The 13268-nt window shown below is 32.7% G+C and overlaps 1 protein-coding gene across 1 annotated transcript in view; it reads right to left on the reverse strand.

The window, feature by feature from the left end:
- Window positions 1–13268, reverse strand: part of LOC107691829 (structural maintenance of chromosomes flexible hinge domain-containing protein 1-like) — a 58673-nt gene that overhangs the window by 41279 nt on the left and 4126 nt on the right. Inside the window, 10 exon segments of the mRNA XM_016490638.1 lie at window positions 17–134; window positions 260–470; window positions 568–658; window positions 2080–2246; window positions 2631–2750; window positions 4718–4832; window positions 6373–6503; window positions 11538–11620; window positions 11697–11855; window positions 12790–12865. Coding sequence (XP_016346124.1) covers window positions 17–134; window positions 260–470; window positions 568–658; window positions 2080–2246; window positions 2631–2750; window positions 4718–4832; window positions 6373–6503; window positions 11538–11620; window positions 11697–11855; window positions 12790–12865 — 1271 coding nt within the window.

The raw sequence follows: 13268 nt of genomic DNA on the forward strand, positions 1-13268 counted from the left end.
AGAATGGGAAAGTTACTCTGAGACAGTGGTTTAGGGAATGAGCCGCCCATTCCAGAAGCACTCAAAGATCGGCCGCTTGCCCCGAGCTTCAGAGTTCAGAATTACACAATCTTCATCCTCATCCTCTGAAGGACCTAAAACACAAACACACAGGCCTATAAAGAAAAATATCTAGCGATGCACACTATTTCAGCAGTCAAACTGGAATCAGCTATTATTAGAGCATCTTTCTCATGTCTGCCATCAGTGTGGAATATACCTAATGCATATGGATCCACTGGGTATGTTTCTCGATCGTAGAGGAACGGGTGATAACGGATCAATCCCTCCACTAAGGAATCTCCGGCGCCGGTGGCTTTGAACTCAAATGTAGAAAAACTAGAGTTGATATACAGAGTCTGCATGTCATTCTCCACCTCTCTCAGATTCATCACACGGGGGATTCGAGGAGAGCGCTCGAGCAAAGTGATCTGAGAAATAAGAGAGAAAGAGCTTCAGAGGAAACAAGGACACTAAAAGACTGTATGATCAATGCATTTAGTGGCACAAATACACACGCATCTGTACCTGAATGTCAATGTTGGAGACGTGGTCATTTATTCTCATTTTTTTCTGGTTGTTTCCATCAACTCCATGTATATAGTAATGGTAAGTATGCCTGAAATTATACAAACAGCATTAAATGTCACTTGGCTGGCCTTAAAGGACCAGTTCACCCCAAAATGAAAATGAACTCACCCTCAAGATATAAGATGTAGATGAGTTTGTTTCTTCATCAGATTTGGAGAAATGTAGCATTACATCACTTGCTCAGCAATGGATGCTCTGCAGTGAATGGGTGCCGTCAGAATGAGTCCAAACAGCGGATTAAAACATCACAATAATCCACACCACTCCAGTCCATCAGTTCACATCTTGAGAAGTTAAATGATGTGGGTTTGAAAGAAACAAATCCTACATTAATATCCAACAAGATGGACTGGAGTGGTGTGGATTACTTGTGGATTATTGTGATGTTTTTATCAGCTGTTTGGACTCTCATACTGACGGCACCCATTCACAGCAGAGGATCCATTGGCGAGCAATTGATGTAAATTGATGTTGATATACATCTTGGGTGGCCTGAGGGAGAGTAAATTGTCAGCAGATTTTCATTTTTGGGCACCGTATTCCTTTAAAACAAACCTAAGATGGTTTGCTTGTCTTAGCTGGTTTAAGCTGGTCTTGCAGCTTGGTGAAGCTGGTGTTCACCTAGCCAGCTACTGGTGAGCAAGTGATGCAATGCTACATTTCTCCAAATCTGGTGAAAAAACAAACTCATCTACATCTTCGATGTAGGGTTAAAAGAATTGGCTCATAAAAGACATTCGTTTGCAAATCAGACGTCACAGCTCTTGCCGTGCTTATTGCTGTGTAAAGCAAACAATGATTAAACTATTAAAATAAACTAAAACAACTACAAATTTAGACTCAAGAATTTTTTTTTTTTTTTTTTTTAAGAACCAGGATTCCCAAAGTCTTGGAAAACCGAGATATATGTTTGCTTTGTACACGTTAGTATCAGTCATGGAAATTAATAAAATCTTTAAACTCTATGTCCATTAATTTAGAACGTAGATACGTTTTTCTAACTAAGCCAAGCTCTAAAATGCTTTATTCAGTAGCAATTGTGATTAAAATAAATATTTTAAATGTCCTTATCCGGTAACACAACGTTGAAATGATTTATTTGGTTAAATGCATAAATGACATGTAAACTGTAAATCTAATATATGAAATGTAGTTTTAAACGTTTAATTAGAATTATTGCAATTAAATTTAAATTTACAGATCCTGCCAAAATATTAATGAAAACAAAACTAGGGTTGACGAGCCTTTAAATATCATTGCGAACAATGGGAGACAAAAAGGTTAACCACCATTTCCTAACAAATTAAATTCTACTCCTACTAATATAACTCTTAACATTTTCAGCAAGAACTCTCATGCAAAATTTTGAATAAAAATAAATAAATAATAAAATGATAAAAATTGGCCTGATCTAAGGGAGGAGTTCATGTATGTGCATTTGAGACGTACGCCAACTCTCTGGTCCACAGACTGAAATTGTGTTTCAGGAAGGTGACGTGTTCCTGTTGGACTCGAGTGATAACAACTGCAGTAAAACTCTCCTTTCCTTCTTCTTCAGTCACAATGGACCGCAGAAACTGCTCCTCGCTTTCATTCACGTGTGAGTAATCGCCAGGCTGCAAAAGAAAGCATACACGCATACGCATTTAAAAATAATATCCATGCTCCAACAATAGCTGCATTTACATGGAGCCTAATAATCCGATCGTAATAGGACTAGAAGCAAATCAGAATAAAAAAGTCACATGTAACCATGTCAATTGGATTGGATTCGCCAGATCGGATTGTTTAATCCTCTTGTAATCCGAGCAAGAGGGCATGTAAACGCTTGATCAGAAGCTTGTGACATATAAACGCGCATATCAACCCCATCACTTTATTTAGCGTTCATGTAAACAATACGTTCGGATTCGTCAATCAGAATTAATTCATTCCGACGGAAGCCAAAAGTGTCCATGTAAACGTAGCTAGTGACATGAGATGAACTGAATTTCCCTCACCTTCCTGTTTCTAATGAAGCCAGAGTAAATGACTTCCTTGTTCATCTGCTTGCGCTCAAAGTCTTCTTTAGACATGACAAATTCATGAACATCTGGAGAGCCTGCAGGTTTACTGATCATCTGGAACACACATTGAATTAAAAGAATAGTTCGATCACAACAGGGTTTCTGCAGGTTTTATGAACGAGAGTTTTTAAAGACCTTTTTAACACCAAGTAAAAGAAAAATTAAGGACCCAATTAACTGGAACACAATCCGTCAATATGTTCACTAAATGTAAACGTCTGGGGAGCAGAAAATGAGTTCTAATAGCAACTTACATCAGATCTCCATTACTTTTTAAATTCATTTTACAAATAACTTTTACTGTGCCTTTAGATCACACTGCAAAAATGAAATGAGTTTATGATTAAAACCAGAACAAATATCTGCCAGAGGGCTTCGATAACACCTTTTCATACCTCATTGACAAATGTCTGCTCTTGCTTTAAGCATAAACTCACTTAACTTTGTTCACTTGTTAAGAAAACAAGACTTTCTCTTCATCTTGTATTTCAAGTACATGTAACTGGATTTAAGACCGTTTAGATATTTGCATTGGAAAACAACATAGAAATACTTTGAAAGATATTCAGTTTTTGCAGTGCACACAAGATTTTATGCCAAAACCTTATGCATTTAAGACTTTCTGTTCTGTTTGTACCAACGTGAGAATGAGTAAATGACTGTCCATGCAACCATTTACATGTTAAAATACATTAACTATCAATCAGATGACAGACAGCATTTACTAGATTGTGTACAAAAGGTTTTTCAGCAATGTTTTGATCATTTGGACAATTTAGACAATTTGTGTATCAAATACGATGCAGTAGGATTTATAAGGTTAATTTGCCATTGCTCACACAATATCTATGCATTTCTATGATGTTTTTCAATAGAAATATCTAAACAGTCTTGAATCCAGATACATTTAGGTCTACTTGAAACCCATAAGGCTCTTCAAGAACACAAATTAAGATATTTTTAAAATTCTCTCATCACTGTTATGCATTGAAAGTCTGTGCAATCAAAATTTTCATGCACCAAAAATGTGAAAAGACATTGTAAAAGTAAATCCATATGAATCAATGCTCTGAAATGCACTTCAAAGTAAGTGTTTACACTTTTTACTCACTAGTTGTCTTTGCATATTAAGCTGGGTTAGAAGAAAGCACTTCTGCTTTAATTAAAAGTAACACAAATAAATACAATAGACGTGTTACAAGTAGGGCTGTCAAAATGGCTGAAAAACTACATTCGAATTTTTTTACTTAAATATTATCAAAATTCAAATTATATTCAAATTTAAAATGTATAATTTCAATTAGGGTGAAGAAAAGCTTTTGGCTTCTCTTCTGAGGACACAAGTAAAATATTACTAATGCACGTTTATTCAAAGTGCATAATGTTTAAAATAATGCTTATAAACCAAAGTTGCTTAAACAACTATAAACAAAACAGCATCATGCATGTATGCATAGTTTAATACAAAGGGCCGAAAGCCAATCACACAGATTACATTTTTCATTTAAAAACACGAGTTGCAGTGGGATGGGGAAAAACCCCCGCCATAAAGTCTCAAGATATGTTTTTTCAAAGTTGAACTTGCATTAATTTTACATGGCTTTCTAAACATGCGGCTCTTTTGTGCGAGACGCGAGTGCAACGGTGATACATGTCCCTCTAGAAAATGTGCGAAATATGCGTTCTGTGTGAACGGCTTGGTTTCAGTTTTGACGTAAACAAGATCTTCTCCACATTGATGTTCTCTTTTTCCGCAATATTTGTAATTAACAACGCAGCAGCGCCGCATCTAGTGGCTTCAACTGGATAGACTAACAAAAACATTACAATGCAATGACACTTACATCGCATCTCGTGCACCACTAATAAGGCTGCCTGCTTCTTAACGCACACCTAAAATTCGAATGCAACGTTTTTTTTTTAATTCGACGAATATTCGAAATTCAATTTTTTTTTTGACAGCCCTAGTTACAAGTGTGACATTTGTTAAACAAAAGTGAACACACTGCGTGTAAACATACTCGGACAGACTGGCCGATGTAAAACACAGCCTGTTTGCCTCCGACTCCAAAATACGAGATGTCACTGTTCAGACTGCGTGGAACTGGATCCGGCCGCACGTAACTGGTTTCTTCACTACATCAACAACAAAGAAGAGGAAGACAGCTGACGGTTTTATCAAAACAAGCTCCATAAGACCATTTATATAGGCATGAGACAATCAGTACTGTTCAGCTAGATATTATTTCACATTTTTGACAAGTGCAGTCAAACGATTAATCGCAATTAATCGCATACAAAATAAAAGTTTTTGTTTGCATAATATGTGTGCGTACTGTGTATATTTATTATGTAGATGGGTCAAAGACGTTAAGATGTCCGCATCAAAAGAAATGTACAAAAGTGATTTTATGTCCATAGAAAGCACATTAAATGTCAGTAAAGTGTTTACTTTTAAGGTTTCAAATAAGTTTTTGGAGAATAAAATGTCAAGATTTGGTTGAAATAATGTTAACATTGTCATTCAGTGTAACACAATATGTATGTAAAAATTCAAACAACATGCTTATTCTGACCTGAACATATTAAATATATAAAAGAATAAGGGAGCATATTACATTTTATTATGTTTTAAAAGAGTAAAAAATTCTTACTGACAAATGGGCAAAACCTAGGATAGTGGCACATTTTAAAAATGTAGTACAAAAGTGATTTTATGTCCATAGAAAGCACATTAAATGTCAGTAAAGTGTTTACTTTTAAGGTTTCAAATAAGTTTTTGGAGAATAAAATGTCAAGATTTGGTTGAAATAATGTTAACATTGTCATTCAGTGTAACACAATATGTATGTAAAAATTCAAACAACATTTTTATTCTGACGTGTACATATTAAAATATATAAAAGAATAATGGAGCATATTAAATTTGATTGTGTTTTAAATGAGTAAAAAAATCTTACTGACAAATGGGCAAAACCTAGGATAGTGGCACATTTTAAAAAATGTAAAATTACAACTATTTAGTATTTGGGGTGAATGTAATTAGTCTTTTAACATGCCATAAATTGATTTTTGTTGTAAATATGCCTGACGAGATTGTTTCACTGAATGACATTTTAGTGGGTCTCTTCTTTAAATCAGGGGAAAATGTATGATATTTATTTTTTGCTTGGAAAAACAAAAACTAAATTGCAATTAAATTAAACAGATTTTTTTATTTTATTTTTTTAGGAAAAACAACAACAAATTTAAAGCAGTATTACACTTATGGTTTTTATGCTTAAACCCTTTTTTTCGTCTTTTGACCCATATATAAATACACACACATACAGTATATATTTTGAAAATAATTACACGTCTATATTTATATTGATACAATTTGTATTATAAATATATTTAATATATAAGCATAACATATTTTTCCGAAATATATACATGCATGTGTGTGCATTTATATATACATAAGAAATATATACAGCAAACACACATATATTATGTAAAAAAAACCTTGCATTATTTTGGATGTGATTAATCGCTTGACAGCACTATTTTTGACTCATAATCTTCACTGCATGATGAGCATGACCAGAATTATGCATTGTTTTGCAGTGGCTAAATGCATTTCTTAATAAAATAACCCAGGGAAGAAAAAGCACAGGTTTTCTGAAGACCACACCTCTTCATGCCATTTTCTCGTATAAACTTGGACAGACGGTAAACGGCCCAGTTGTTCAGCTGTTTAGATGTCATTCCACAGCCGTTATCCATCACCACAACAGCAGGTCCTCCCTGAGACTCATCAAACAGCTGGAAAACGCAGAGAGAGAACAACACATCCAGTTCACGGAGACTAATAGTTGGTCAATAAGTGTCACAAAAACTACTGCTTGCCCATGACAACGCACTGAATGCATTCGTTTTTTTCGTTATTTTTCTCAGATGACTATAAAATGTGTGATATTTTCATATTGCAAAAGGAAAATGCATGCAAAATGCATTAGCATGACCAGCATCAAACCATGAGCTAACTAGACAAATAACATTTTAGACATCATAACCACACTCCTTTATAAGATACAGTTTGATTTGGGCAAAATCTAAAAACTGCAAGCATACCTTGCAAAAAAGAAACCTTGCTCAATGAAAAGATGTCAAAGGGAAATTATCATTTTATATATAACTATCCCATAAAATTACAAAAATAATTCAATCTAATTATATATGACGTAATTCACCTCAATATTTATATGCTTGTAGGGCTGATTATACACTAAAAAAAAAAAAAAAAAGATTGATTAATATTTTTTGGTCAAATTGTCATTTGGCTAACATTATGCTTTTTAACTTAATTAAGTGTGCAATAAACATAAGGCATAGAGCATCTAACATGTAAATGCCTCACTTTCCGTCTGTAATGTTTCATTTGTATTAATCAATGAATTAACAGCCCTAATGTGCTAAGTACACTACCACTCAAAAGATCAGTTCTTTTCTTTTTTATAGAAATTATTACCTAAACTCAACAATGACGTATAAAATTGATCAAAAGTTACAGTAAAGACATTTATAATCTTGCAAATGTTTTCTATTTCAAATAAATGCTATTCTTTTTATTCAGAAAAAAAACCCAGAAAAGACGTATCATGGTATCCACAAAAATATTATGAAGCAAAAACTGTTGTTTTTTGTTTGGTTTACATAATTTTTTAAAGAAATGTTTCTTGAGCAGCAATGATTTCTGAAGATCATGTGACACTGAAGACTGGAGTAATGATGCTGAAAATACAGCTTTGATCACAGAAATAAATTACATTTCACAATAGTTTACAATAGAAAAGTTATTTTAAATTGTAATATTTCACAATATTATTTTTCAAGGTATTTTTGATCACACAATACTGGACATCTGCAGTCACACTGTCAATGTAAGTCTACCATTGTTTGTTTGTTTATTTATTTATTCATTCATTCATTCTTTATAACGCCATGCCAGCATCAAGGCTATTTTCATGGCGATCTCTGAATAAATTATACAAGGTATACAATTAACAAAAGGTTATAAAAGACATTTCAGATGTACACTAGACAGAAATTCTAAAACACATTCAGGTGATACATTTTTAAATAAATCAGTCAGACACACCCTTGAATAAAACCGGTGTCTATTTACATTAAAAACAGTACAATCCAATAAAATATGTTTCACAGTCATTTTAGTTCGGCAAGTGAGGCATGATGGTGGTTCTTCACCTTTTAATAAATGTGACCCTGGACCACAAAACCCGTCATAAGGGTCAATTTTTCGAAATTGAGATTTATATATCATATGAAAGCTGAATAAATACGCTTGTCACTGATGTAAGGTTTGTTAGGATAGGACAATATTTGGCCGAGATACAACTATTTGAAAATCTGGAATCTGAGGGTGCAAAAAAATCTAAATATTGAGAAAATCTCCTTCAAGTTTGTCCAAATGAAGTTCTTATCAATGCATATTACTAATTACTAATCAAGTTTTGATACCTTTACGGTAGGAAATTTGCAAAATATCTTCATGGAACATGATCTTTACTCTTTACTCTAATGATTTTTGGCATAAAAGAAAAATGGATAATTTTGACCCATACAATGTATTGTTGGCTATTGCTACAAATATACCCCAGCGACTTAAGACTGCTTTTGTGCTCCAGGGTCACATATATATCAATGCCATTGAGACAGTTCACAAGGGTTTGTAATAAAGACATGGTTGAATTCTCACCAATCTGATTTCAATTCTCCTGATTCCCGAGTTTCTTGCGGTGGCTGACAGCGCGTTATCGATGAGCTCAGCGAAGGCATAGGCTGCAACACAACAGAAAGAGAAACTGGCATCGTGTTCAAGCGCGGCAGCATGGCAGAGGTGAGCGTGCAAACTTACGCAGCGCCTTCTGTCCTTCACTAGCGTAGTACTCGTACATGCCACACTGCACCAGAGTATGGTAGTGCGGCAGAAACTCGATCCGCTCTTCAGTCGCCGCAGTCAGCTTCTGATTCGCAGACTCAAACAGGTGCAAGGTTTTCCCATCCACCAGCTCCTCTGCAGCATCAAAACACACAAATCCACATCAGTACATCAATTAAACCCTTCAGAACGAGTGACAGGACTGAAAACTCTCTTTACTCCTCATGCTACCACATGCAAATGATTTCAAGTTACTTTTTACAGCTTAAAATTTCAAATACAATTTAAGTTTCAGTTCTAAAACATTTAAAAGCTGTAAACAAAAAAAATGACATATATAAATAAATCATATTTTATTTACTATTTGCAGTTTTGAAATATATAATATGTAAAATATATTAAATATTTAAAAATAGATTGAAAACCTGTAAACAAAATCAACTAAGTAAATTTAATATTTAATTTTTAAAAATACTTAATGTACAACTTTCAGAACTTTTATAGTAAAAGTAAAAAAAATTACTATTTTTTTTTATTTTCATATGCATAACTGTCAACAACAAAATGAACAATGTGTCAATATTTTCACTTTTTAAATAAAATGTAAGTTTCGCTTTTGAAATCAAATTGATTTATATTTTATTTATATTTAAAAATAACCAAATGAACATGCATGCAAATTTTAAAAATATATATTATTACTTTTTTGTTTTGAAAAAAAAAATATATATCGAAACAAAACCAAGTGAAAATAGATGAGTAAATTAATATAATACTAAATTTTAAAAACGTTCAGAGCTCCTACTGTAAAAAAAATACAAATAAAATACATTGAGCACTACTGTTTTTACATTTTTTAAATGTTAAACTGTAAACAACAAAATACAGCACACAACATAGATACATAAAGTTAAAATATTTTACTTTTTTACAATTTTAAATCACAATAAAAATATACTTAAAAACTAACAAAGCGACCAAAAAAATAAAAACGACACAATGAAAACAGACAAGTAAATAAATGCCATATTTAATTTTTCCAAATAAATGTTTTGAGTTTTGAGCTTACTGTAAAGTTCTGCGTCGATCTCTCCTCGGTCCGTCGTGCTGATAACAAAAGTCTCGTTTGTCGACAGTGAAAACTCCTAAAATGAAAATAAACCCATATGGTTTACCATAGAGATGTTATTTTACCCTGGTAAACAGGGCGGTGTTACCTGCAAAGATGCAAACAGGTAAAGCACATGCTCCACACGGAATTTCTTTTAAAGATATTTGTTTTACATGCTCATTTGTAGTTACTTTAAGGCATTTTTTTAAATATTTTTTATTACTTTTATTCTTATATGTCCAAAACTGTAATTTTTCACACACACACACACACACACACACACACACAAATAATTAAATAACATCTTGTTGCCACATTTTACAATATTTTTTGGTCAAATTGTCATTTGGCTAACATTATGCTTTTTAACTTAATTAAGTGTGCAATAAACATAAGGCATAGAGCATCTAACATGTAAATGCCTCACTTTCCGTCTGTAATGTTTCATTTGTATTAATCAATGAATTAACAGCCCTAATGTGCTAAGTACACTACCACTCAAAAGATCAGTTCTTTTCTTTTTTATAGAAATTATTACCTAAACTCAACAATGACGTATAAAATTGATCAAAAGTTACAGTAAAGACATTTATAATCTTGCAAATGTTTTCTATTTCAAATAAATGCTATTCTTTTTATTCAGAAAAAAACCCCAGAAAAGACGTATCATGGTATCCACAAAAATATTATGAAGCAAAAACTGTTGTTTTTTGTTTGGTTTACATAATTTTTTAAAGAAATGTTTCTTGAGCAGCAATGATTTCTGAAGATCATGTGACACTGAAGACTGGAGTAATGATGCTGAAAATACAGCTTTGATCACAGAAATAAATTACATTTCACAATAGTTTACAATAGAAAAGTTATTTTAAATTGTAATATTTCACAATATTATTTTTCAAGGTATTTTTGATCACACAATACTGGACATCTGCAGTCACACTGTCAATGTAAGTCTACCATTGTTTGTTTGTTTATTTATTTATTCATTCATTCATTCTTTATAACGCCATGCCAGCATCAAGGCTATTTTCATGGCGATCTCTGAATAAATTATACAAGGTATACAATTAACAAAAGGTTATAAAAGACATTTCAGATGTACACTAGACAGAAATTCTAAAACACATTCAGGTGATACATTTTTAAATAAATCAGTCAGACACACCCTTGAATAAAACCGGTGTCTATTTACATTAAAAACAGTACAATCCAATAAAATATGTTTCACAGTCATTTTAGTTCGGCAAGTGAGGCATGATGGTGGTTCTTCACCTTTTAATAAATGTGACCCTGGACCACAAAACCCGTCATAAGGGTCAATTTTTCGAAATTGAGATTTATATATCATATGAAAGCTGAATAAATACGCTTGTCACTGATGTAAGGTTTGTTAGGATAGGACAATATTTGGCCGAGATACAACTATTTGAAAATCTGGAATCTGAGGGTGCAAAAAAATCTAAATATTGAGAAAATCTCCTTCAAGTTTGTCCAAATGAAGTTCTTATCAATGCATATTACTAATCAAAAATTAAGTTTTGATACCTTTACGGTAGGAAATTTGCAAAATATCTTCATGGAACATGATCTTTACTTAATATCCTAATGATTTTTGGCATAAAAGAAAAATGGATAATTTTGACCCATACAATGTATTGTTGGCTATTGCTACAAATATACCCCAGCGACTTAAGACTGCTTTTGTGCTCCAGGGTCACATATATATCAATGCCATTGAGACAGTTCACAAGGGTTTGTAATAAAGACATGGTTGAATTCTCACCAATCTGATTTCAATTCTCCTGATTCCCGAGTTTCTTGCGGTGGCTGACAGCGCGTTATCGATGAGCTCAGCGAAGGCATAGGCTGCAACACAACAGAAAGAGAAACTGGCATCGTGTTCAAGCGCGGCAGCATGGCAGAGGTGAGCGTGCAAACTTACGCAGCGCCTTCTGTCCTTCACTAGCGTAGTACTCGTACATGCCACACTGCACCAGAGTATGGTAGTGCGGCAGAAACTCGATCCGCTCTTCAGTCGCCGCAGTCAGCTTCTGATTCGCAGACTCAAACAGGTGCAAGGTTTTCCCATCCACCAGCTCCTCTGCAGCATCAAAACACACAAATCCACATCAGTACATCAATTAAACCCTTCAGAACGAGTGACAGGACTGAAAACTCTCTTTACTCCTCATGCTACCACATGCAAATGATTTCAAGTTACTTTTTACAGCTTAAAATTTCAAATACAATTTAAGTTTCAGTTCTAAAACATTTAAAAGCTGTAAACAAAAAAAATGACATATATAAATAAATCATATTTTATTTACTATTTGCAGTTTTGAAATATAAAATATGTAAAATATATTAAATATTTAAAAATAGATTGAAAACCTGTAAACAAAATCAACTAAGTAAATTTAATATTTAATTTTTAAAAATACTTAATGTACAACTTTCAGAACTTTTATAGTAAAAGTAAAAAAAATTACTATTTTTTTTTATTTTCATATGCATAACTGTCAACAACAAAATGAACAATGTGTCAATATTTTCACTTTTTAAATAAAATGTAAGTTTCGCTTTTGAAATCAAATTGATTTATATTTTATTTATATTTAAAAATAACCAAATGAACATGCATGCAAATTTTAAAAATATATATTATTACTTTTTTGTTTTGAAAAAAAAAATATATATCGAAACAAAACCAAGTGAAAATAGATGAGTAAATTAATATAATACTAAATTTTAAAAACGTTCAGAGCTCCTACTGTAAAAAAAATACAAATAAAATACATTGAGCACTACTGTTTTTACATTTTTTAAATGTTAAACTGTAAACAACAAAATACAGCACACAACATAGATACATAAAGTTAAAATATTTTACTTTTTTACAATTTTAAATCACAATAAAAATATACTTAAAAACTAACAAAGCGACCAAAAAAATAAAAACGACACAATGAAAACAGACAAGTAAATAAATGCCATATTTAATTTTTCCAAATAAATGTTTTGAGTTTTGAGCTTACTGTAAAGTTCTGCGTCGATCTCTCCTCGGTCCGTCGTGCTGATAACAAAAGTCTCGTTTGTCGACAGTGAAAACTCCTAAAATGAAAATAAACCCATATGGTTTACCATAGAGATGTTATTTTACCCTGGTAAACAGGGCGGTGTTACCTGCAAAGATGCAAACAGGTAAAGCACATGCTCCACACGGAATTTCTTTTAAAGATATTTGTTTTACATGCTCATTTGTAGTTACTTTAAGGCATTTTTTTAAATATTTTTTATTACTTTTATTCTTATATGTCCAAAACTGTAATTTTTCACACACACACACACACACACACACACACACACACACACACACACACTCACAAAAATCTTGTTGCAACATTTAAAAAAACTCAAGATTGAATATATGTGACCCTGGAGCACAAAAGCAGTCTTAAGTCGCTGGGGTATATTTGTAGCAATAGCCAACAATACATTGTATGGGTCAAAATTA

This window comes from Sinocyclocheilus anshuiensis, unplaced genomic scaffold (genome assembly GCF_001515605.1).
Source record: "Sinocyclocheilus anshuiensis isolate Anshui unplaced genomic scaffold, SAMN03320099.WGS_v1.1 scaffold206, whole genome shotgun sequence".
Lineage (NCBI taxonomy): Eukaryota > Metazoa > Chordata > Actinopteri > Cypriniformes > Cyprinidae > Sinocyclocheilus > Sinocyclocheilus anshuiensis.